This window comes from Podarcis filfolensis (assembly GCF_964270895.1).
Source record: "Podarcis filfolensis genome assembly, chromosome: 8".
Taxonomy (NCBI): domain Eukaryota; kingdom Metazoa; phylum Chordata; class Lepidosauria; order Squamata; family Lacertidae; genus Podarcis; species Podarcis filfolensis.
In genome coordinates, this window is record NC_139611.1 from 81,156,255 (window position 1) to 81,180,209 (window position 23,955).

A 23,955-nucleotide genomic window follows, 5' to 3' on the forward strand; every position below is an offset into this window, starting at 1 on the left:
GATCTCTACAGCGCTTATTACACACAGCTTGGGGATGAAAGGAAACACACGTCCTTAGAAGCTCCTATCAAAGTCTTTCCAAAAGGGAGCAAGACGGTTCTGTGCAGCTGAAGGTGCTCGTCAAGAGATGACCGCTTCTGGTTTTTTATTTATGTATTTATTTAGACAGCATAGAAACAAAAACCAGCAATGTACAGCGTTATTACAGGATTACATGAGGCCTGGTGAACCAGCTGGGCGGGAGGCAGGCAGCATGGAACTGAACCAGGAACAGCTTCTAGTGGCGGTAATGAGGGCTCCGAGATCGGGACCGCGAATGCCTGTAGGAGGCAGAAGAACAGGTCACATGAGAACTTAAAGAGAAACCTATATACCGTATTTTTCACTCCATAAGACGCACCTAGTTTTTAGAGGGGGAATGCAAGAAAAAAAATATTCTTTAAAGGGAGCGCTGAGCAGAGTCAGCGCTTGCAGGCTTTTCCCCAAGGAGAGAAGGACAGGCTGCCCTTCTCCCTCCTTGGGGAAAAACCCCCAAGAGCCGCACACACCTCCCGCAAAGGCCAGCAGGGCAGCCCCTCAGTCCCTTCCCCCACCTCCCAGAAAAGCCCCCAAGAGCGCGCTCCTTTTTAAGAGCCACGCGGAGCGTGTGTGCAGCTCTTGGGGGCTTTTCCCCGAGGAGGGAGAAGGGACTGACAGGCTGCCCTTCTCCCTCCTTGGAGAAAATCCCCCAAGAGCCGCACACACACTCCACACGGCTCTTTAAAGGGAGCGCCAAGCAGAGCCACCTGCATTCGCTCCATAAGACACACACACTTCCCCTTACTTTTTAGGAGGGAAAAGGTGCGTCTTACAGAGCGAAAAATACGGTAGTAAGAGTCCCACAAAGTCACAACTCCCGTTGGTGGTAGATGATCGCTCTGTTAAGCAAGCACTAGCCAGAGCCAACACAACGTAGCAGATAAGAACACTGAACTTGATATGGGGAAGTGGTCGAGCACTTTTAATTGCCGAGCCACAAAGCCCACAGTGGCTGGCCTTGGGAATGTCTCCCTCTGTGTCAGCTGCATTTTATTGGGTTTTTGTGGAAGTAAAAAAATCAGGCGGCCTAATACTGCAGTGCACCAAGCGGCTTGGAAGCAGGGCAAAGCACATTCCACTACCCATGTACTTAACCATGTTACTTGTCCAAAGAGACAACTCATAAGTTCAGAACTAGTCACTTGGGTCTTAATAAAGATAATGGCTTCCTGTCCCCTGACAGATGTGGATGCAATCATCCCAGCAATGCTGAAATAAGTTATCACCTCTCTGCCACTTGCAGAGACTTCTCATGCCTACTGTTTCCCTCGTTATTAATATTTAGGCAGAATTTATAAACATTGCTGTTCACCCAGACGCTTGTTGGCTGAAATATATTATTCTTGGCAACTCCGAAAATTATTTAGCTGGGAAAATATTCTGCTGGTTTTTTTAAAAAAAATCCTTTGCATTGTTTTTGCTGTTTTGTTGTTTACTACCCCAGGCTCCTTTGGGAGGAAGGGCAGGAAAAATAGCTAAAGACAATACAGAACATGCATCTGAAAGCTCGGACCGAATGACCACAAACTCTTACTTTTTGCATCTCACTGCGATTCAGTTCCTGCCTTGCATTTTTCTCCTTTAAAATTAAGCACACACGTGGGTGGGTGGGTGTGCGCAAACGCAAGCAAGAACAACTATACATATATCGTTCTGTGGACCACCCTGAGACTTCTGGCTATGGGGCAGTATATAAATTAAATAAATAATAACAAATAAATAATATATACACACACGCACCCTGCGAACTTGAGATTTCATTTCCTGCACCTAACAAAGTAGGTCCATGAACATATGAAGCCTATTGCTCATGCCTTAGCAAATCTAAGAAGACATGAAGGTGCCAAAGGACCCTTTGCGAACTGTTACAGTGGCTGGGGAACATCTGCAGCCTGAAAGGGATCAGGCTGGCCTCAAGTTCAAAGTACCGTATTTTTCGCTCTATAAGATGCACCAGACCACAAGACGCACCTGGTTTTTGGAGGGGGAAAACAAGAAAAAAAATATTCTGAATCTCAGAAGCCAGAACAGCAAGAGGGATCGCTGCGCAGTGAAAGCAGCAATCCCTCTTGCTGTTCTGGCTTCTGGGATAGCTGCGCAGCCTGCATTTGCTCCATAAGACGCACACACATTTCCCCTTACTTTTTAGGAGGGAAAAAGTGGGTCTTATAGAGCAAAAAATACGGTATTTAAATACTTCAGGCAGCTCAGAGGAAGAAATGCAGGTTCTGAAAGGCGCCCGTATCTCCACCTCTGCTCTGTCTTATCAGCTCAGTGAGAGGCCTACTTCTATCTCCCTTTCGCCACTAGAGTCGATAAGCAAAAGCAAAATTTACCTCCTTGAAGAGCTGTAGTCTCGACCTGCAAGACAAATGGGGGGAAAGTCAAGAACCTCCAAATTACATTTCCGGAACTCTCCGCGTTTGCCTATTTAGGCTAAACCTGTTAATCTCTTAGCAAGGGCAATGGAGGAAGGAAAGGATGTGAACCTTGAGCCATTAAGAAGCAGAAAAATCACAGAGACCCTCTGGTGCCCCTGAGGTTCGGTCAGCCTTTACAAAGGACAAAGCCTCTTGTTGTAGGACAGTCCCTGCTCTATGGAACTCCCTGCAAACAGAGGTTTGGCAAACCGTCTGGCAGGAATATTTGCTGCCTTCTTTCAGGGTCCCAAAGCCGGCAGAAAAGCGAGTCGGGGATTAATCAGCTATGGGGGACCACCTAATTCTCTTGCTAACGGTCACACTGAAATCTTTACGAGGGTGGAATTCATGTTCTAATCCAATGTTACCGCATACCAACCACCCCAGTGTTAGAGCAGAGGTTGGATGCCCCATCTGTCATGGATGCTTTAGTTGAGATGTCTTTATTGCAGGGGGTTGGACTAGATGACCCTAACTCTACAATTCTACAATAGTTTTGTGTGTGTTTTTTAAGTAAGAGTCAATCTGCAAACAGTGAAGTACAGTGGTACCTTGGTTCTTTAATTTACCCGTTCTGGAATTCCGTTCCAAAACCATAGAAAGTAATGTAAAATGGATTAATTCATTCCAAACTTTTAAAAACAACCCCCTAAAACAGCAATTTAGCATGAATTTCTAACGAGACCATTGGTCCATAAAATGAAAGAAATAAACAATGTACTGCAGTCACACAACCCATCCATCAGTAGCTGAACTGGGTTCCATATAAAAAGGTAAAGGGACCCCTGACCATTAGGTCCAGTCATGGCCGATTCTGGGGTTGCGGTGCTCACCTTGCTTTATTGGCCGAGGGAGCCGGCGTACAGCTTCCGGGTCATGTGGCCAGCATGACTAAGCCGCTTCCAGAGCAGCGCACGGAAACGCCGTTTACCTTCCCGCCGGAGCGGTACCTATTTCTCTACTTGCACTTTGACGTGCTTTCAAACTGCCAGGTTGGCAGGAGCAGGGACCGAGCAACGGGAGATCACCCTGTTGCGGGGATTCGAACCGCTGACCTTCTGATCGGCAAGTCCTAGGCTCTGTGGTTCAACCCACAGTGCCACCTGCGTCCCCCGGGGTTCTATATAGTCACACACACACAAAAAAAGAAACGCAAAAACGCAAAATAAATAGCAAAAACAGACCTCAGCATAACACTCAAAACAGAAGCATGTTTGGCTTCCAAAAAACGTTCGCAAACCAAAACACTCACTTCCAGGTTTGCAGTGTTTGGGTTCCAAGTTGTTTTGAATACCAAGGCATTTGAGAACCAAGGTACCTCTGTACTCAAGAGGCATGAATGTTTTGGCCAGGACCTCTCTACTTGTCTGGGTGAAGTTCTTGTATCTCTGTAGGGACCTCACTGTCAAAGTCGGACCCCCAAAGTAATGATCTTTTGTCCCGTGTTTCACAACAGCCCCATTGCCACTGCGCTCTTCCTCTCACCAGCCCCGGGGCACTCACTGTAACGTGGGGAAGGAGACCGACTCTGCCGGCTGTACTGCCGCTCCCACTCCTCTCGTTCCTTCTCCCGGCGCTCACGCTCCCTGCCAAGAAAAAATGCTGCAGATTTAGCAGGCAGGCAACTAAGCCACTCCTTCACCCCCCCCCCACGCTCCCCCACTGCTCCGCGCCGGGAGGGACAAGGAAAACCCAAAAGGCATTACTTCATCCGGATCTTCCTAGCCATGGCACGCAACTCGTCTTCCCGCTCCTGGAAGAGACGAGATAGCACACGCCAGTCAGCCGAACGTTGAACACCACGGAAGGCAGACAAGCCAAGGGCAAATTTGGCAAACGGTACGCTCTGCAGCGAGAAAATGGTAATTCTGCAAGTGGAATAAAAATCTGCATCCTTGAAAGCCATGGTTTGCTTCGCCTTGCTATGCATCGTTTGAACATCCAAACGCCCAGCCCGGTAGACTCTCGTAGCAACAGACCACAATGTGAAGCCATGTTTTTTTCTGTTGGTTTGCTTTTAAGTATGGTTTGGCACTATGACTGAACCTCAGCAGTCTGGTGTAACCATGGTTTGTTTGGCCAACTCGCCAAGTTACAAAGGTGCAAGGCAAGAGCCCTTGGAAAATAAGTGAAACCAAAGAAATAAGCTGTGGCTTGCTTGCTCATCTGTGAGACAACTTGTAGTTTTTGTTGAAGAAACCATGGTTAGAAGAAACCAGGGCACAGCACTGTATATGAACGCTGCCTTTAGTGCTGCAACCTTGTCTTAGAATCACAGAGTTGAAAGGGACCACGAGGGTCATCTAACCCAAGCCCTTGCAATACAGGAAACCTTTTGACCAACGCAGGACTCAAAGCCACAACCTTGAGATTAAGAGTCTCATGCTCTACTGAATGAGCTGGCAAGGCTTATTAGACAACAACGGGAAACTGAGCCTTTCATGTCATCGGCCTGGTCCTGAAGAACACACTGCCAGTAGAGGTTCAGCAAGGGTTTCAACTTTTAAATGCCTGCTGAAAACTTTTCTAAGCCATCAGGTTTCCGCAGACAATTAAAAATGCCTCCTTCTGTAATACCCAACTGCCTTCTGACCTGTAACTTTTTATATGGTTTTTATTGTATGGTTTTATGCACAATTGTTGCAAAATGCTCTGAGATTTCTTCTCATGAACAGCGGTACATAAATATTTTTTATGCATCCCAGTTAGCATTTGTCTGTTCCAGCTCCATTTTAAGTTTATTCCACTTGCAGAACGGGCCTTTCAGACTGCAGAATTCAGTGCGCTTGCCAGTTACCTGTCTTTCGTGTTCCTGTTGCATCATCTTCTCCTGGGCGGCCTTTTTATCTGCTTTGACTGAAGAGGCAGAGTGGGGAATATGAGCACATGCAACAAACAGGTCAAAAGAAGGAGATGGCTCCCCTGTGTCGCCCACCCACCCTCCCACCACCCCAGCCATCCTCCAGCCCAGATGCTTACACTGCCGGTTAAGCGCCTTCTGCATACGCAGCTTCAGCTTCTCCTGTGGGGTCAGCTTTGGCTACAAGCGGAAGGCAAACAGAAAGGTGTTAAGACGTTGCCCCCGCCTTGGCCTGAACTCACAGTCAAACGAGTCTGGGAGAAGGCATACATGGGGAGAAAAGGGCCTTGGCGGAGGGACCCTATATAATGTATTTCTGCAGTGTCACACAACATCTGGAGGGAGGAAAAGAGAGACTTCAAGACAGCCATGAACCAGAGTCCCACTTTCAAGCAAGGAAGTGTAGGTTGAGTTCCAGGGGGCTCACCAGCGGCACACCCTGCTCAAGGGGGCTGTGCTTCCCCCAGCAAGAAGAGGGAGGCCATCTCCCCAGGATATATAGTAGGAGAGCCAACTGAGGCCTATGGGCTCCTTTGCCTGTAACGATCAGGAGCCAGGTGCTTTCAACTGAAGGGGATTAATGTTTTTTAAAGGAAGAGCGTTTCAGGTGCGGAAAAGGAAGCTGGAGCCTGCGGGAAGGGAAAACAGTCCCTGGCAATCTAGACTGGGCCATTCCCAAGGAGGTGGCGGTAGGGAAGATGCAAGGAATCAACTTAACACACATTGACAGGATACTGAAATCCACTCCAACCCCAACAAGCTTGTTAAGCAGACAGTCACGGTGACTGGGCATCCAAGACAATGGATAATGTTTGCTGGTACTCAATGGCCTTGAAAAGGGCAGACCAGAGAGCTGAATTTTGCATCTCGTAGGCAGCCAGTAAAAATGTTAAGGCCAATAACTTTCGAAGGGTTCTTTGCAAAGGGGGCTTCCATCTGCTTCTCCTCCGCTCCTTCCTGTGGCTGGGTTAATCCTCAAGAGAACACGGGGGTTCCCAACATCCTCTGTGTGGTGCTTCCGAGGTCTCTGGTATGCAGTACCCCATCCCAACCATAAGCCCTGAAACCCCCCCCCCCTTTCCATCTAAAAAGAAGAAGAAAAGCCAAGGTCCTAGCACTCATGATTGCTAAAACAAAGCCAAAACACCAGACACAAGCAAACAAGCCCCACCCCACCCAACTCTTCATTAAGTGTCTGAGGTTTAGCCTTTCAGAACCTGAAACCTCTTGGTGACTCTCGACCAAATGTGTTAATTGTCTTCACTGGGAAAATACTGTTGGGAGAAAATCTCATTGGGAGGTGGGACAGTTCTGCCTCAGGGTCCAAATGCACACAAGCAAGTCGCAGCTGGGTGCTGCAGTCAATGAGCAAGGATCTCCACCGTGGCTCAGCCAGGCCCCTGCTGTCACCCATGATGGGACGGCTCTTCCCATACATTTGCACTGTTTGAAGAACGTGGACTATGGGGCCATCAGCTGCACCCCCACAAGCCAGGATAAGCAGGCCTTCACTGGACTCCCACCCCCCATATTTCTACTTTCCATGCCAAAGTAGGGACATTTGTGCCCACCTGTGAGCATCAATTCCAACCGCTACCACTACTTCTCAATGACATGCCCGGGCGTAAAGAAAACTAGCCCAAGGGCACTCCCTGAGCAAGCCCAGTTTAAAACAAAGAGAACTTGAACTAGAAGAGTTAAATAAGCTGCGAAAAGACAAGAAAGCCACATTTGCAATATGCCTTTTGAGACCTGGCTTTACACTTTGAGAGATGGGGAAAGAAACAGTAGATTTGTTAAACTATGCCCTAAAATCAAGAGGTTTCGCTTCCTTCCTTGAGCTTCTGAAGAGCTGCAAGCATCGTTCAGATCTACAAGTAGTTTCCCCCTCTACAAATTCCAACAAGGAAATCGGCTAGCAAATAGCTTCCTTTGCTTTAGGCTCCAGCCCAAGCAAGATCAAATTTCACAGACAATCCCCGCCCCCAATGGCTCAGCTGCCTGCTTGGATAACCGATCTCTCTGGAAGGTGAACCTGTGGTTTTCCGCATTGATTTTTTAAAGCTCTATGCCAACTTTTCATGCCTTAAGAGTTGAAAGCAAAAAAGGTTTGAACAGAGGTGGCTGTGCTCTGCCACGGACACCAAAAGCAGGCAGGAGTCATTTCTAGGAGATTTGAAGCACAATTCTTGAGGGAGCAAGCGGACGCCGTAACTGAGATAACAAACGTAGTGCTGTTGAAAACTCCCATCAGTCGTGCAGTGGCTTGAGCTAGGCCTAAAAACCTCCTGCACACATAAACACCACCATCCATACCTCAAATCTGTCTTGCTGACACCATACCCCATTGTTTAAATGCTCAGGGAATTCCATGAGATGTCAGAAATGCTCACACTGGGGCCACTCACAGCTCCCAGTGGCTCTCTCTGGGACAGAATGCCCACTCAGATACTTGTATTAAGAGTGGGGGATACTGTCTATGTGTTTCTCTTAACCCAGATCAAAAAGAGGTCCTTGGTTGTGCCAGAGGTTGCCAACACTTTCAGGTCACTCCTTGGATCCTGAACCAAGGATCAGGAGGCATTACTCCAGGATAGTCCACGGAAAGCCACTCAAGACGAATCAAACATCTGGAGGGCACCCTGTTGGCAATCCCTAACATCAGCTTTAAGGCCTGGCTTGGGGGGGAAACACTTTTGGATGACGTTGTGTGGGGAAAGGGCATGTGAAAGCTGTTGCTTTTTCAAGTTTTTTCTCTATTTTTCAATATTTTATTGCTGCTTTGGTTATTATTTCTCCTAAATGGTTTCTGAAACTTTTGTTGTTTTAATATACTGTTAGCTACCCTGAGCCCACCGAGGAAAGGCAGGGTATGAGGAATTTAACAATTGAAGGAGGAGGAGTAAATCTACCCATAGTCCTAAACCGCCCCAACCGCCAGGGGCAAGGATGCATCGAGACTGGCCCAAGACACAACTCCACCCGGCTTTCCCATGACAGATGCTTTCCCAACGGGCTCACGGTTGGGTAGGAAGACAGCTCAGCAGCACCGCCATGTTTCTTTATATGCACACTGGTTCCCCATGCGGTGGGGTGGGGACAGGCAGGGCATTTCAGGGAAACGGAGCCATAAAACACAGAAGAAAAAGGCTTCCCAGAGAAGCAAGATCTGGTTTTGGTCCCAACAGAGGAAACCACCAGAAGCCAGGGCTGCATGGCAGGATCAGTGCAAAAGGGCAGGCTAATGTTCAAGTGTCAACAAGAGAGAGAACAAAAAAATCAAAGTTAACAGGTAAACCCATGCATTCACAAACACACACACACACACACACACACACACACAGAGAGAGAGAGAGAGAGAGAGAGAGAGAGAGAGAGAGAGAGAGAGAGGGACTGACTCCCCCAAAGAGACAACCCCTGGTATTATATTCTAGACCAGGTCAGGAACCCCCCCTCCAAAGCAGCTACCCACCCACCCCCTTTGGCAATACCAAAAAGTTAAACCCCAACTTCCCTGGAGACCCAACCCCCTCAACACTAGCCTGACAAGGTCCAAATTTAAAAGACGGCTTCCTGGTTTGGTAGCACCCTAAGGAGGTGCTCAAGAGCTAGATTTCTGACCACGTCTGAAGCAGTCAAGTGTGGCCATCCAAACTCTAAAAAACAACAACACTTTCTCTCCCCCCCCCCCCCCGCATCTCTATTGTTTCCCTGAGTCTTTTTCTGCAGTGATGGAAATTAAGAGGTGAGGTTTAAATTCTTACTGACTTTGGCAGCTCCTGTCTCTTTACCACCGGCAGTTTCAGCCCTGGAGAAAAGGGAGGGAGAGAAGATAAACAGGTTATATTTGTTGCAGCAGCAGAAGAAAGACGGGTGCCCACTCTGGGACAGGAAGGGGTATGAACGTCAAGCCAGTACAGACAAAAAGATGCTCAAATGCGCCTGCTGCTAAAGGAGCACCTTTTGCTGCAGAGGCTGCTATTTCTATTCCCAGATTTTATTAGCCACTGTGGCCCCCTGAGCAGAAACCTGCTTGGCTTGCAGGAGTTGCTGGAAGGAGGCAAGCAAGGCACCATCCAACCGTCTTACGGACCCCACTCTGGATTTGTGTAGGGTTTCCTCCTTAGCCTTTCCTTAGCTAGATTGGTGACTGGGGGCGGCCGCCGAGACCACATAACACCGGTCTTGAAAGGCCTACATTGGCTCCCAGTACGTTTCCGAGCACAATTCAAAGTGCTGGTGTTGACCTTTAAAGCCCTAAACGGCCTCGGCCCAGTATACCTGAAGGAGTGTCTCCACCCCCATCGTTCTGCCCGGATGCTGAGGTCCAGAGCCGAGGGCCTTCTGGCAGTTCCCTCATTGCGAGAAGCAAAGCTACAGGGAACCAGGCAGAGGGCCTTCTCGGTAGTGGCGCCTGCCCTGTGGAAGGCCCTCCCATCGGATGTCAAAGCGATAAATAACTACCTGACATTCAGAAGACATCTTAAGGCAGCCCTGTTCAGGGAAGTTTTTAATCTGTGATATTTTAGTGTATTTTTGGTTTTCTATGGAAGCCGCCCAGAGTGGCTGGGGAAACCCAGCCAGATGGGCGGGGTACAAATAATAAATTATTATTATTATTATTATTCTCCTGAAAATATCCCACAAGGCAGCGCAGGTTTCAGATCAGTCATCCTTCTCCTAGAGGGGTTCCTTTTCCAGGTTGATATACTATTGTGCTTGATACTGCAGTGACTGCAGTGTTTGTTGCTTGCCAAGGCTATTGCAATTCTTTTGCAAGCCACCCTAAGCTCAGCAGTTGTTGTAAGAAAAGGCAGGCTACAAACATTAAATTGAAATAATAATAACTTTTTTATTTATACCCCGCCCTCCCCGGCCAGAACCGAGCTCAGGGCGGCTAACACCAATAAAATTACAATAAAACGTAATAGAAAAAGAAAGAACAGTTAATTAAAATATGGGTTAAAATACAATTTAAATGCAGTCTCATTTTAGTAGTAGCCCATATATCAAAACCATAAGGGGAGGGAAACATAAGGGTCAGACTGAGCCCAAGCCAAAGGCCAGGAAGAACAGCTCCGTCTTGCAGGCCCTGCGGAAAGATGTCAAATCCTGCAGGGCCCTGGTCTCTTGCGACAGAGCGTTCCACCAAGTTGGGGCCAGTACTGAAAAGGCCCTGGCCCTGGTTGAGACCAATCTAACCTCCTTGTGGCTCGGGACCTCCAAAGTGTTGTTATTTGCGGACCGTAAGGTCCTCCGCGGGGCATACCAGGAGAGGCGGTCCCGTAGGTACGAGGGTCCTAGACCGCATAGGACTTTAAAGGTCAAAACCAGCACCTTAAACCATACCTGTCAACTTTTCCCTTTCCTTGCGAGGAATCCTATTTGGAATAAGGGAATTTCCCTTAAAAAAAAAAGGGAAACGTTGACAGCTATGCCTTAAACCTGACCCTGTACTCCAATCAAACCAGCGTGCGCCCCTTGCTCACTTTTTCAGTTTCTCCCCTACAGCCGGGGAAGCTGCAGGCCTCAGCAGTTTCTCTCTGGCTGGAGACGCTGACCGGCTGCGGCTCCGTGACTCGCTGTCGCTGCGGCTGCTGCGGCTGCTGCTCCAGTGCCTCCCTCCCCTGCCGCTGCTCCACCGGTAGCGTTCTCCAGACCGTGAATGGCTTCTAGGGATGAGAGAAGAAGTATGTTGTTGGGGATCGATTTCTCTCTCTCTTCCCCCACCCCCCACAAAAAAAGTATCAGGAGCTCCTCTGACTCACCTGGACCTGCGGCGGGAGCCGTATCGCCAGCCCCGCTCGGGGGAGCGAGATCTAGTGTGGCGCCGGCCATCCCGCGAGCCTCCCGCCGAATAGCGCCTCGTTCTGCTTCGGGACCGGGAGTATCTGTGGCTGCGCGAGCGGCCATAGCGGCTAGCTCTGTGATAACCGCCAGCCCGGTGAGACCGCGAGCTGGAGCGCGAGCTTGAAGACGAGGACGTCGACGACGTGGAGGAGGAAGAGGAGGAGGTGGAGCGTCGCCTGGAAAGAGGAGAGTCACGGCGCTGGATATTCACACGGCGCAGGCAGATCGGCAGGTGCGGGGAAAGTTGAGGGGGGCGGGGAAGACGAGAAGGTGCAGGAGGACACCCCGGGAGGCCAAGACCCAAGTCCTGCCGACGGGTCCGCAAGTAGAGACAGAAGCTTCCCAATTAGCAACTACAGTGCCGGAGCTCAAAACATTCACATCTTCAACTTCCTCTCTTTGCGCTGCAGCAAGCAGAGCACACCAGAGGAGCAGGAAGGGTTTGGGAGACCCTGTGGGATGCTGGGTTACTGCCAGATCTCACTGTAAACTCGCGGCAGCTCAGCATCCATTCCATTCCTGATCATGCCAACTTTTACCTCTCCATGAATGGAAAAAAGCTTTCATTGGAAAAGTTCTGCATGGAAACAGATTCAGAGGGAGAGACTGGGGGGTGGGGTGGGCCAATGACTAAACTGTACTGATTCTTGCAGCCTCCCAAATCTTTGAGCAGTGAAAGACTGAACAAATGCTTCCAATATGCAAATGTGGTTTTGCCGGTTACGTCCCCAAGCTAGCAGTTAGTGATTTCACTGTTCTAATACCAAATCTATGGTCTAGTTCTCATATTGAGGTGGTTGACCTGGGATATGCCACTTCAGACTTCAAAAAAAAAAAATCCCTTCCTGCGGGAAACTGGCGTGGCAGGGAGAAAGGTGGCCTAGATCCTTTCTCCCCAACCTTTAAAACCATTTCCGCACCTGCAATCTTATGGGACACAGCCTACAAGTTAACCACCTTATCCTTTTGCAGTATTCAATTTTGCCTGTTTACAAAATTTTATGTTTCAACTTGCAGTAAACCAGCAACCCAGGGCTATGGGATGCCCCAACCAAAAAGTACAACAGGGCCCATTTTAACTCAAGGCAGCCACACAGGGTCTCTGACCTTCCTGCTTCCTTCAGTGAAACAACAGCAGCTACTGCTGCTCTCGTTGGAGAGATACAAGATGAGCCAGAAAGAAAAACCCCAGCCCCATATTCTCCCCCTGGTACAAAGCATGGCTGAGCCTGCCCACCTTAACATCCCTTTGACCAACCACCCTTAGGTTTCCCAGCATTCCACAGGAAGAAGGGAATCTCTACTTCCCCTCATTTCCCAGGGGAGACTCTGCAATGAACAGTCTGGCTTTGTGGGGATTGGCCCACAGGAGAGGCCAGTGGGAATGCAGTTCCCAAAAGTTGGTGGTCAAGGTTCTGAGCAGTCGGGGAGGATGGGAAAGAAAATAAGAAGTCAACCTTTGACCCTGGAATGGTCTCTGCTTTAAGGTTTGGGAAAGCGAGGCAGATACGAAAGTTACCGACCGGGAGGAGGCGCTATGACCTGCCGCAGCGCTGCCCTGCTGCACTTGGCTGGAGCGTGCCTTGCCGAGGGAGGCGGGCTTCCTGGGGGCTCCTGCGGTTTGAGCGGCGGCGGCGGCAGCAGCGGCGGCGGCTGCCTCTTCGTCACTACCCCCGAAGCTGGTGATGAAGGTGATCTTCTCCTCGTGACCCGGGGAAGGCGAGCGAGAGCGGGAACGGGACTCGGAAGTGGATTCCGAGGGCGATCTGACAGATCAAGGCAGATAATCAACGGAGAGTTACGAGCAGCAGAACAGAGCAGCTGGGCGTTCCACTTGCTCTTTACCAGACACCCCAACAAGACTGAGGAATGCAAAACTCAGGTGTTCAGGAGTGCTGAGCATCCCTGATCTGCACTAAGCCATCTGGGTGATGCAGTCTTGCTTGTGGACGTATCTCGCCTGAACAGACCAAAACCCACCTAGCCCAGTGTCCTTTTGAGAGAGGCCCAGCAACTAGCAGGCATTATTAAGTGGACTACCAGCTACTTTCTCCCCACCTGTGTGGTAGAGGATGGGCCAAGCCCCCGGAAGGCAGCCCAAGCCGGGCTCAGTGCAGCGCTAGCAAACTCTGTGGTGCAATGCAGCTTATGAAACAGCTGGGGAGCAAAACCGCCTTGGACAAAACACAAAGCCATCAGCATGGAGTTTCCCCCCGCAAGGCAACTCGGAGTTATTTGCCTCACACTGGACCCCCAACTCTCTCTAAAACAAAGTGAAACACACAGAGAGAGCACATGTGTTCTGCAAGTGCAGTCATACCTCATGATGCGTCTGCTTCAGGTTATGTGTTTTTGTGTTGCGTCCCACGGCAACCTGGAAGTACCGGAATGGGTTACTTCCAAGTTTCACCGCTTGCACATGCGCAGAAGCGCTAAATCGCACCGTGCGCATGCACAAACGCGGCACTTTGGCTTGTGTCAGTTCCATGTTACGGACGGGCCTCCGGAACGGAGCCCGTCCGTAACATGAGGTTCCACCGTACAGATGTTTTGTTGAATGCGAATGAAAACCTCCCCTTCACCAACCCAAGGATTACGGAGGAACATGAACTGGCAGCAGAATATCCAGCCTAAATTCCATGCCATCTGCTGCAACTGTGCTCAGTCCATGTCTTGCTGGCCTTTATATCCCCAATGTTCCACGTTATGCTCTATACAATGTTCCACTTCCAGCCTTTTACAGCAGCAAGGGTGCCTCGAACTATGCAAGCACCACATTTTGGCTGTCTAGTTGACAGGGAACAGCCCATGTTTTAGAAAGCCCACCAGAGAAACCGTGCGCCCACTGTGTGCAGTTATATGACACTCCAAGAGTACAAACACCCACCAGCACATCTGGGGGGCAGCTGCATCCACTCACCGTTTGTAAGGATCATAGGTGGGACTGTCTCTCCGAGCATAACTGCAACGATAGGGGATTAAATGAGGACAAAACCGGCACCGGTTCTAGAATCACAGAAACATCACGGGAGACTTGCAAAAGCCCAACCTCTCAGCAAATGCTCCAGCCCAACTCAAGGAGCGCAGCCTATTTTTGCCCCAGCCGTGCCTCAGCATCCTTTCCTCCCTGCAGAGGCTGTCATACATGCTGCCCTTGTTGCATGGCCCTCACCCAGTGCCCTGAGCTGCCATGAGGAACAAAGGGAAAAGCATTCTCAGGTGCTCCCTCTCAACTCTTGTGGAGAGACAGAAATGCCTAGGCTCGACGGCGGCTGAATTGAGCCCCCATCTTCAAAAAGGCTTACCTCGGAGGACTGATTTTCCTTCCTTTCAAACGCTTCTCTCGGAATTCCCTCCTCTGTCTCCGAGAGCGGCGGCCCTGGAAAGAGGGATAGTCACGAGAGAGTCCACCATGCCAAGAGGGAGGCCCAGAAAATGCTCCCATTTTCTGTTTTTCATGGAATAAATTTTTTTGGGGGGGTATCCCACCCACACCCCAAGCATGCTTCCATGAGGAATTGATCCTAAAGTTCTCCCCGCTGTTTAACCAAGAGGAACCTCTTGGTCCAGTCAGTCGTAAATAGAGGGAATCACAGATGAAGGCAATGAAGGTAGGCAAGATGGAGAGGGCTTCTTAGAACTGCCCAGGCTCCCAGCTTTCCATACCGAGTACATGGCTTTCTCCTCCTCCAAGGCTTTGGCATGTTTGATGGCTTCTGCTTCCTCCTTGTCCTTCCGCAACATCCTTTCAGAAACAAGGGGAGGAAGGGGCAGGTGGGAGAAAGACAGGGATGCTTAGATTTGTGGGGGACACAGGCCTTCCAATGTCTTGCAGCAGCTATTCGAACTGCTACCAACACATTCAGTGCTCCCCACCCCCAAAAAACACCCTCAATTTGGTACAAGGCCTCATGTCTAGCTCAAAAGGCGGGCAAGAGCCTAGTGGCAAGCTTAGGCCTAGTTAGTAGTTCTGCCATTACTGCTAAAACCAGTCTCTCCTCCCCCATTCCCTCCCCCAACCAAGGGGGAAAGGGCTGCTGTTCCCCTAAGCACAGACTTCTAGTACCTGTCCCCCTCAACTGACCCTGTGATAACCTCAATGACATTATAGACAGCAGAATAACTCCTGACTGCAAGGGAAAGACGCTACTCCCAATATCATGTGGCTTACAGCTGACAATCCAAAGCTTTCTAACATGGATCTACACGTTTTATGCATATGGTGTCAGAAATTCAAGTTCTGAATTACGAGGTGTTTGCTTGCTTGGTTTCTGCAGCACAGCATTTTTACCCCATGAAAAGGGCCCTACAGGGTCACGTCTTAGGCTCAGCTAGGTCAGCCTCCACAATCCAGATGTTTTAAGACTACAACTTTAAGACTGACTTTTAAAGCCCTTCACAGCCTAGGACCCTCGTACCTATGGGACCGCCTCTCCCAGTATGCCCCACGGAGGACCTTAAGGTCCATAAATAGCAACACCCTAGAGATCCCGGGCCCTAAGTCAGATTAGCCTCAACCAGAGCCAGGGCCTTTTCAACACTGGCTCCGGCCTGGTGGAATGCTCTGTCTCATGAGACCAGGGCCCTGCGGGATCTGATTTCTTTCCGCAGGGCCTGTAAGACAGAGTTGTTCCACCTGGCCTTTGGCTTGGAATCAACTTGATTCCCTCCCCCTCTTTCTTTTTCCTTTCTCCTCCTGTGAAGAGGCTGCATTTTAATGTTTTAATGTTGTATTTTAATTCTTGTTTTTTAAGTTGTATTTTAATCAACTTGTTTTTATTATTGGTTATTGGCAGCCCTGAGTCCGGCCTTGGCTGGGGAGGGCGGCGTATAAATAAAAATTTTTATTATTATTATTACAACTGCCACCTTTCCTGGCCATCAGCCATGGCTGGCTGGGTCTGGTGGAAGGTGTAACCCAAAACATGTGGAGAGCACCAGGTTGAAGTCCAGCAGCAGCAGCCAGCCAGAGAGAAAGCAACAGCCTCTCTTAAGGGTGGCAACTCTTTCAAGCAGAACCTAGACCACTTGAAAAGGTGATGGCCCTCCTCCACTGGGTTGCTCTCCAGCAACTGGTATTCAGAGGCAGACTGTCTCTAAATATGAAGGTTTCATTTACCTATCATGGACAACCGCCACTCACAGACCTCTCCTTAAGAAATCTGCCTAATCCCTTTTGGCAAGCGGTAGCCAGTGTGGTAGTTCTGAACCACCACTCCCGTTGGCTAGGCTGGCTAGAACGGACGAGAGCTATAATCTGCAGCACTGGCTTCCAAGTCGGTGGCTATTCAGCCCGGCCAGCAGGTGCACATTCTGCAGGTTACTTATGCCTTCACAGAAGAAGAAATTCCTCTCCCCTGCCCTGAACAAATTGCCAGAGCTCCTTGGCTGACCCCAAAATCTATTATGAGCGAAGGACCCCTGACCTTTAGGTCCAATTGTGGCTGACTCTGGGGTTGTGGCGCTCATCTCGCTTTACTGGCTGAGGGAGCCAGCATACAGCTTCTGGGTCATGTGGCCAGCGTGACTAAGCCGCTTCTGGCGAACCAGAGCAGTGCACGGAAACACCGTTTACCTTCCCGCCAGAGCAGTACCTATTTATCTACTTGCACTTTGATGTGCTTTCGAACTGCTAGGTTGGCAGGAGCAGGGACTGAGCAACGGTAGCTCACCCCATCGCGGGGATTCGAAATACCGACCTTCTGATTGGCAAGTCCTAGGCTCTGTGGTTTAACCCACAGCACCACCCACGTCCCTGGTGAGCTTACATATCCACTCTCTAAACCTTTCATAATTTTATAAGCTTCTGTCATGGGGAAGATGGTTGCCCTTTTCCGCACCTTTTCTCAGCTCCATGACACTACCCAGCCGCCTTGCAAATAAACCCATGAAGTCATTGGCCTGCAAAGAGTTTTACCAGTCTCCTGTAGAGGAGAGACAGAGAGCTCCAGACCTTCCTAAATCAACCTGCTGCATTTCCATGCTGGCCACAGAGAAAGGATGCAACACTCTACCCCTCCTGCAGGCAACTCCTTGTCACCCACGGTGTTTAAAAATAAGAGGATGGGTACCATGCGAGGTCCCGGGTAACCTAGGTGATGCATCAGCCACTGCACAAGCCCAACGCCATGGAAACGCCTGGCTGATGATGCAGAGGAGAAGCTCAGGAGCCCCAACAGCACAGGCATCTTACCGGACAAAGTCTCCCTCCGCCATCCCATAGGTGGTTGCCTGCTTGTTCAGGTCAGCTACTTGCTCCTGGTTCAGCTCATCTACATCGACTTCAACATCTGCAAGCAACACAAGGGAACCAGTTGGCAGCTGCACACTGAGGACCTCCATTATAACTAGGGATAACGTTCTCTGTGAGACTTCTCTTCTACTGATTTGTCCCATCCCTATGGAAACACACCTGGTGCCTTCATTATCAGTTTTCAGGCACCAGGCTAAGAACTTTTTCTTCCCTTAGGTCTATGGCAACTAAACTGGCCTCATCTTTTAGAGGGGTGGGTACAACTTGTCCCCTTTATGTTATCAGATGAGTATTTCAGATATTTTGCACTGTGGGTTTTAAACTGCATTAAATTTTACCCATTTGTATTTTTACCTTGTTAAAGTCGCCTCTTTTTTGCGCATGAAGCGACTAACGAACCTAATACCATTTTAGTTATTTTAAAGCTATCCAAGCCAATGCCATACGGCGATTCTGCATCATCAAATCTACCTGTCTACTCGGAAGCAAACCCTACGGAGTTCAATGGAATTTACTTCCAGGTGAGTATGCGCAGGATCAAACGCATCCATTCTTAAGGAAATTAGCCCTGAGCACTCACTGGAAGGACAGATCGTGAAGCTGAGGTTCCAATACTTTGGCCACCTCATGAGAAGAGAAGACTCCCTGGAAAAGACCCTGATGTTGGGAAAGATGGAGGGCACAAGGAGAAGGGGACGACAGAGGACAAGATGGTTGGACAGTGTTCTCGAAGCTACAAACATGAGTCTGACCAAACTGCGGCAGGCAGTGGAAGACAGGCGTGCCTGGCGTGCTCTGGTCCATGGGGTCACGAAGAGTCGGACACGACTAAACGACTAAACAAAGGCAGGAAGCAGACTGGGGATACTGGGAGAGGACAATGGAGCACCATCAGATCCCCGACTTTCTAAAAGCCCAATCCCAAACACCAGGGAGCCTTGGAGACATACCAATATCAGGGATAACTTCATCCTCATCCGTGTTGCTGTCTTCTTCCGAGTCTTCCTCCTCTGTTCTTTTCTCAGACGGGTTCTCAAGCTCTGCCACCGTGCTGTCCTCGTACGTGTAGCCAATGGACGCTTTCTTCTCTGCTAACCTAGTTGGTCAGACCCCTCCCATTAAGTACACGCTGGATGGAGTATGCTGCACAGACACCTGTGCTGGGATTCTAAAGCTTCCCCCGTCATCAAGCCATACCCATCCTTGCAGCCTTTCAAAGAAGCAAAAGTAGGAGGGGGAAAGGAATACCTGGGCCTGCTAAATATAAAAATATACATTCACGTTGCCACTGAAATTCAAAAAGAATTTGAGGATTTCTTCTCGGAAGGAACTGCTTCATAAGGCTTTTGAGTAAAACAAAAGCCCTAGTCGTATTCCAAAGCAGGAAGGGGAAACCTCAGGCCCAGGGGGTGAAATGTGGCCCTTCACGTGTCTTATCTGGCCCTTGGATCTCTCCTCAGGCTACAACCCTCACTGGCCTGCTTTGCCCTTCAATTGTTTTTTCCAGGATTGTTTGTGTCCTTGAACTCTGCTCATGCCTCTTGTCCTAATGGAGGGCAGAGAGAGAGGTGTGAGGAGGTGTGCCCCCAAACTAGCCTATGGTGCAAAGGTAAATTCTACATTTGTGGCTCCACCCACTTTTCCCCCTGACTCCACCCACCACTAGCATGTGTCCTCTGCACGGAGCGGAATAGGGCCCTTGAGTTGAAAAGGTTCCTCACCCCTGTTCCATACACATTCAACCTGTCCTTAATCCTCTGGGTAGGAGAAAGGAACCAGCTCGAACATACAAAAGGCTCCAGATCACGAGCTCCGCCTCCATGACTTAACTCAGTCGAGATTCAACTCATCCCCTTTGCCTGTCGTTCCCAATACACTCACTTCTTCTTTTCGTCCTCGTTGGGCTTCTGGAGTCCCCCGTACAGCTCATCAATGTAGATCTGATACAGACACTGCTCCTCTGAGACTGGGGGAGAGAGAGAGGAGGAGATGGAGATGAAGCAAACCAGAAATTCCACAGGTCTAGCGCAAGGAAGATTGCCTGAGAGGCCAGCACAACTCTCTGTTCCTCCATCCCCATCTGCTGACTCCCCCTCCCCTCCAATCCTGACACGCCTAGGAAGGGGAAAGGGCAGCTGAAGAGACCCGTTTCAGGCAGCTGGTAGCCAAAAGACAAGCAGATGTGTTTGTGGAAAGGAACTGCCACCAGCCTCCCCAAACTGGTCAAGCAATGCTTCTTCTCAGCCTGCCTCCAGAACTTCCTGTCACTCAAGGAAGAAACCACACCCCTAGGGTGGAGACAAGATGGTATCAGCAGGAGCTAGGAAGCAAAGAGTGACAACAGTGGTCCTTCCACTCTCAGCTTGCACCAAGCAAGAATTTGTTCCTATCTGCAAACACACCTATGCTTGCATCTCTCTCAGGCAAGCTGGTTTGAGTGTCTTCACAAATTTGCTGTACACAAGAGAGGCAGTTTATGGGGGATTTGTTTCAGCTGGCTGGTCCCCCATCCCTGAATTGGACCAAGTACTGAATAGTTTTTGGCATCTAGAGTTATTGCCGCCACCGGCTGAAGAGGCCACTCCTCCCAGCATTTGCAGGAGACAGTACTGTCTTATCTTGTCATTGAGGGGATGAGAGAGAGGCAGCAATATCCTGATCACGGGGACTCTAAACTATGTCATGGGTCTGACATACTGCAGCCCTCCCTCAATCTCGCCCATTTAAGGGATATAAGAGAAGGTAATCAGATCAGGTGTGCTTCCTGGTTACTAACCTACAAAATAATCTGGGGTGTAACTTATCAGCCTACTTGGCAAACAGTAGCAGCAACTGCCACCTGAGCCAGAATGTTAAGGACAGAAGCTCTACTCTTTCCTGACATCTGCCCTATAACAGAAGTAGAAAGAAAGTCAAAGGGAACTTACTGCCAGCGAAGTCGTTCTGCACCAAACCTCTATACCTTTCGTAGTTGCATTTCCTCTCATCAGACTCCTGTTCTGGGGTACTGGAGAAGGAAGAGGAAGAGGCTTAGGAAGAGGGATTAGAATGCTAAATATTATGACGACAATTTGTGGGGAGGGAACAAATCTGAGTTATGGTGCCTAACCCATTACTGAAAGCTGGTTGCTCGCTGTGCACTAACAGAATCTTTGTCCTTTTCTTTTTTAAATGACACCTTTCTAGCCCACAGATTGCAGCTGTTTCCTTTTGCATGTGAAGTATATAGTCTACCACTGAGCAAGGGCCCTCACCCCCACGTTCAGAGAAGTCAAAGGGGACCCCTTTAGGATCACAGGATTAATTGCATGGTTCTTTGGACCCTAGCTTACAAAGCCAACTGTTAAAAGGATGGAAAGGCATAAGCAAAAACATACAGGTCTGCATGTAACCATTCATTTGCTTAGCTGTTTCTGAGGGAAATCCCTGCACACATTTTTGCGTTACTTAGATATGAGGGCATTTTACTTTAATAATGAAACCTCAATCCTTTCAACCATTTAAAAACAAACAAACCAAACAAGGTTAAAAACTAGTAGTTAGAGAATACCCATTAGCCTGCATAATTTTATGTTCATTTGCATAATACGGGAGCACAATCTTGGAGAAGACTCGCAGGCATTTCAAGTGCCAAATGGGTCCTTTCATAGCAAAATACCAGCCCACCCTCCTCTTCAGAAGTAGTACAGCAATGATCTGGCAGAGGAAACCCTCAAATCTCTCTTGGATAGCAACAAGGCTCTGTTGCCTCAAACTGTGCAGTATACTAATAGCCCAACTGTGCAAAGATTCTGGACAATTCTGGCCTTAAACTACCCGACATAAGAGATCCCACTACTTCGTTTAACGCTTGCCCCTTCCGGATGATAAAGTCAGGCATCGAGCCTAATTATCCAGGCTCCTCTTTTCTTCATTTTCAGCTTCCAATTAACCATTTCATTGTGCAAACAAATCAAGGGACCCGAAGCAAGGGGCAATGCATCTCAGAATAATAAAAAAAGCAAATGAACGCCTTACATTGGGTTTAGCAGCGGAGGAGTATACATGGGGATGTAGTCCAGGTGGGCTCGAACATCAAACCGATCAATCATGTTGTTAGTATCCCCCTGCCATGGCATCCTGCAAGGGGCAAGATGTCAAGGGAAAGGGGTTAGAAGTCCTTCCAAAATACCCTCGGGGAGGAATCACATGACAAGGGCAGCCTCCCCACTCGTTTTCAGTAGACAAACTTCCACATTGCCAGCACAGAGCTGAAAGCTACTCACATATTCACAGGGCTTTCAGCTGCAAGAGCCACAGCAGAATCTAAGTGGACTTTGCATGCACGGCCGTGGACCTGGAGGAACTGGGCGGGATCCTTTTTCTGGAAGAGAAGCACAACACAACAAGCTGTCATATTCCTAAGCAGACCGCAGCTTCATCTTGGCACAGTATGGTCTATGCTTATGGGAAGTGGCTTTAAAACTACAACTCCCATCATCCTTAGCCATTTGTCATGCTTGCTGGGGCTGATGGGAGTTACAGTTATGGTAACATAATAATAATAATAATAATAATAATAATAATAATAATAATAATAATAATTTATTTGTACCCCCGCCCACCTGACTGGGTTGCCACTCTGGGTGGCTTCCAGCATATATAAAAACATAGTAAAATATTAAACCTTAAAAAGCTTCCCTATACATGGCTGCCTTCAGATGTTTCCAAAATTGAGGTCCAGAGGCTCCTCACCTCTCCTTTGCAGGGCTTCAGATGAAGACTTTTGCAGTCCTTCCTGGAGATGGCAGGGACTGAACCTGTGAACTCTGCATATGCTCTAAGCACAAATTCTCAGAGGCAGAATTCTTAGAGTCACATCTTAAGAAGAAGCCAGATGGTGCCATTCAAGAGCTACTTGCTCCCCATGATTTCTCTTTCCCTTTCTCAAGGATGAGGAGAGAAAGGAGCGGGAAAGAGAGAACTCCCTCACTGGGAACATTGGACGAAACGGGAGGGTAGGCAAAAGAAGGAGACACTCACTATCTTTTCATAATACTCTCTCCGGCGCTCGGCTCGCTTCTTGTAATCAACCATCATCCCCCGGAGCTTGCGCTCATGCTTTCGAGCTTCGTGCCACATCCTGCCCGCCTACAATCTGTTAGAGAGAAAAGGGCAAGAACGGGAGAGAGGATGATACCAAAACTGCACGAAGCAACATTCTCACACACGTACCCAAGGATCTGTTGCATCCAGAGCAAATGTAATAGTTTGATAATAGCATTAAGAGATCTCATCGTGCATCAAGCACCTGAAAGCAGCAGGGAGAAAAGCGGCAGCTCCCAAAAATTGTGTCGGGACATGCTAGTGTGACCAGCGGCGTAGCGTGGGTTGTCAGCACCCGGGGCAAGGCAAGTAATTTGCGCCCCCTAACCCGGGGCAAGGCAAGTAATTTGCGCCCCCTAACCCCTAACCTGCCGCCGCTGCCAGCTTCTTCTTGCTGCTGCCTGGTCTGGTCTGGTGTGGTTCTCTTCCGCGCTCCGCGCTGCGCTGGGCAGCCGCTGCACTGTCCCTCCCCCAGATAGTCCCTCGCTCTCTCCCCGCACCGCACGCCTGGCACCCACCCCCTCCACAGTGGGCGGCGACCCGGCGGCTCGGATCGGATTCGCACAGCCAGCACTGCAGTGAGAGAGAGTGAGCCAGCCAGGTAGGGGCAGAGAGCTGCGAGTGCGAGCGCGCCCCCCCCAGATGTTGCGCCCGGTGCGGCCGGGCCCCCCTGCACCCCCCACGCTACACCACTGAGTGTGACATAAGAAATACAGTAAAATAAATTGAAGCCTCCTGTGAAGCCATATAAGCCAACTAATAATAATAATAATAATAATAATAATAATAATAATAATAATAATTTATACCCCACCCATCTGGCTGGGCTTCCCCAGCCACTCTGGGCGGTTTCCAACAGAACACTAAAATACAATAACCTATTAAACATTAAAAGCTTCCCTAAACAGGGCTGCCTTCAGATGTCTTCTAAAAGTCAGATAGTTGTTTATTTTCTTGACATCTGGTGGGAGGGCGTTCCACAGGGTGGGCGCCACTACCGAGAAGGCCCTCTGCCTGGTTCCCTGTAACCTCACTTCTCGCAATGAGGGAACCACCAGAAGGCCCTCGGCGCTGGACCTCAGTGTCCAGGCAGAACAATGGAGGTGGAGACGCTCCTCCAGGTACACTGGACCGAAGCCATTTAGGGCTTTAAAGGTCAGCACCAACACTTTGAATTGTGCTTGGAAACGTACTGGGAGCCAGTGTAGGTCTTTCAAGACAGGTGCTATATGGTCTCGGTGGCCGCCAAGAGAGGAGGCTGCCCATTATGTTGCTTAGACAAGTTACTACTCTGGTCTTGCCTCCTTCCAAGCAGCCTCAGGTGGGGGCAACTAACACCGGCATCTCTGTGCATCATTAGTGGATTCAACCCTCCCCAATGGAGAGGTGTGGCAGAATCAGCCAACCTC

General features: G+C 49.3%; 1 protein-coding gene across 2 annotated transcripts in view; it reads right to left on the bottom strand.

The window, feature by feature from the left end:
- Positions 1–108: 108 nt before the first annotated feature.
- Positions 109–23,955, bottom strand: part of CLASRP (CLK4 associating serine/arginine rich protein) — a 28,388-nt gene continuing 4,541 nt past the window's right edge. Inside the window, exons 2-21 of one of the 2 annotated variants that reach the window (XR_014551364.1) lie at positions 22,484–22,598; positions 21,727–21,824; positions 21,479–21,580; positions 20,389–20,468; positions 19,343–19,427; positions 18,412–18,557; positions 17,402–17,498; positions 14,875–14,953; positions 14,514–14,587; positions 14,129–14,170; positions 12,732–12,974; positions 11,127–11,384; positions 10,848–11,030; positions 9,123–9,166; positions 5,478–5,538; positions 5,296–5,354; positions 4,205–4,251; positions 4,002–4,084; positions 2,415–2,439; positions 109–320 (exon numbers count right to left, since the gene is read on the bottom strand). Coding sequence is in view for 1 of the 2 variants with exons in the window: in XM_083627272.1 (XP_083483398.1) it covers positions 278–320; positions 2,415–2,439; positions 4,002–4,084; positions 4,205–4,251; positions 5,296–5,354; positions 5,478–5,538; positions 9,127–9,166; positions 10,848–11,030; positions 11,127–11,384; positions 12,732–12,974; positions 14,129–14,170; positions 14,514–14,587; positions 14,875–14,953; positions 17,402–17,498; positions 18,412–18,557; positions 19,343–19,427; positions 20,389–20,468; positions 21,479–21,580; positions 21,727–21,824; positions 22,484–22,582 (1,944 nt within the window). In the remaining variant the exon portion in view is untranslated. The remainder of the gene's footprint in view (positions 321–2,414; positions 2,440–4,001; positions 4,085–4,204; positions 4,252–5,295; positions 5,355–5,477; positions 5,539–9,122; positions 9,167–10,847; positions 11,031–11,126; positions 11,385–12,731; positions 12,975–14,128; positions 14,171–14,513; positions 14,588–14,874; positions 14,954–17,401; positions 17,499–18,411; positions 18,558–19,342; positions 19,428–20,388; positions 20,469–21,478; positions 21,581–21,726; positions 21,825–22,483; positions 22,599–23,955) is intronic. The other variant, XM_083627272.1, reaches the window with a different exon arrangement.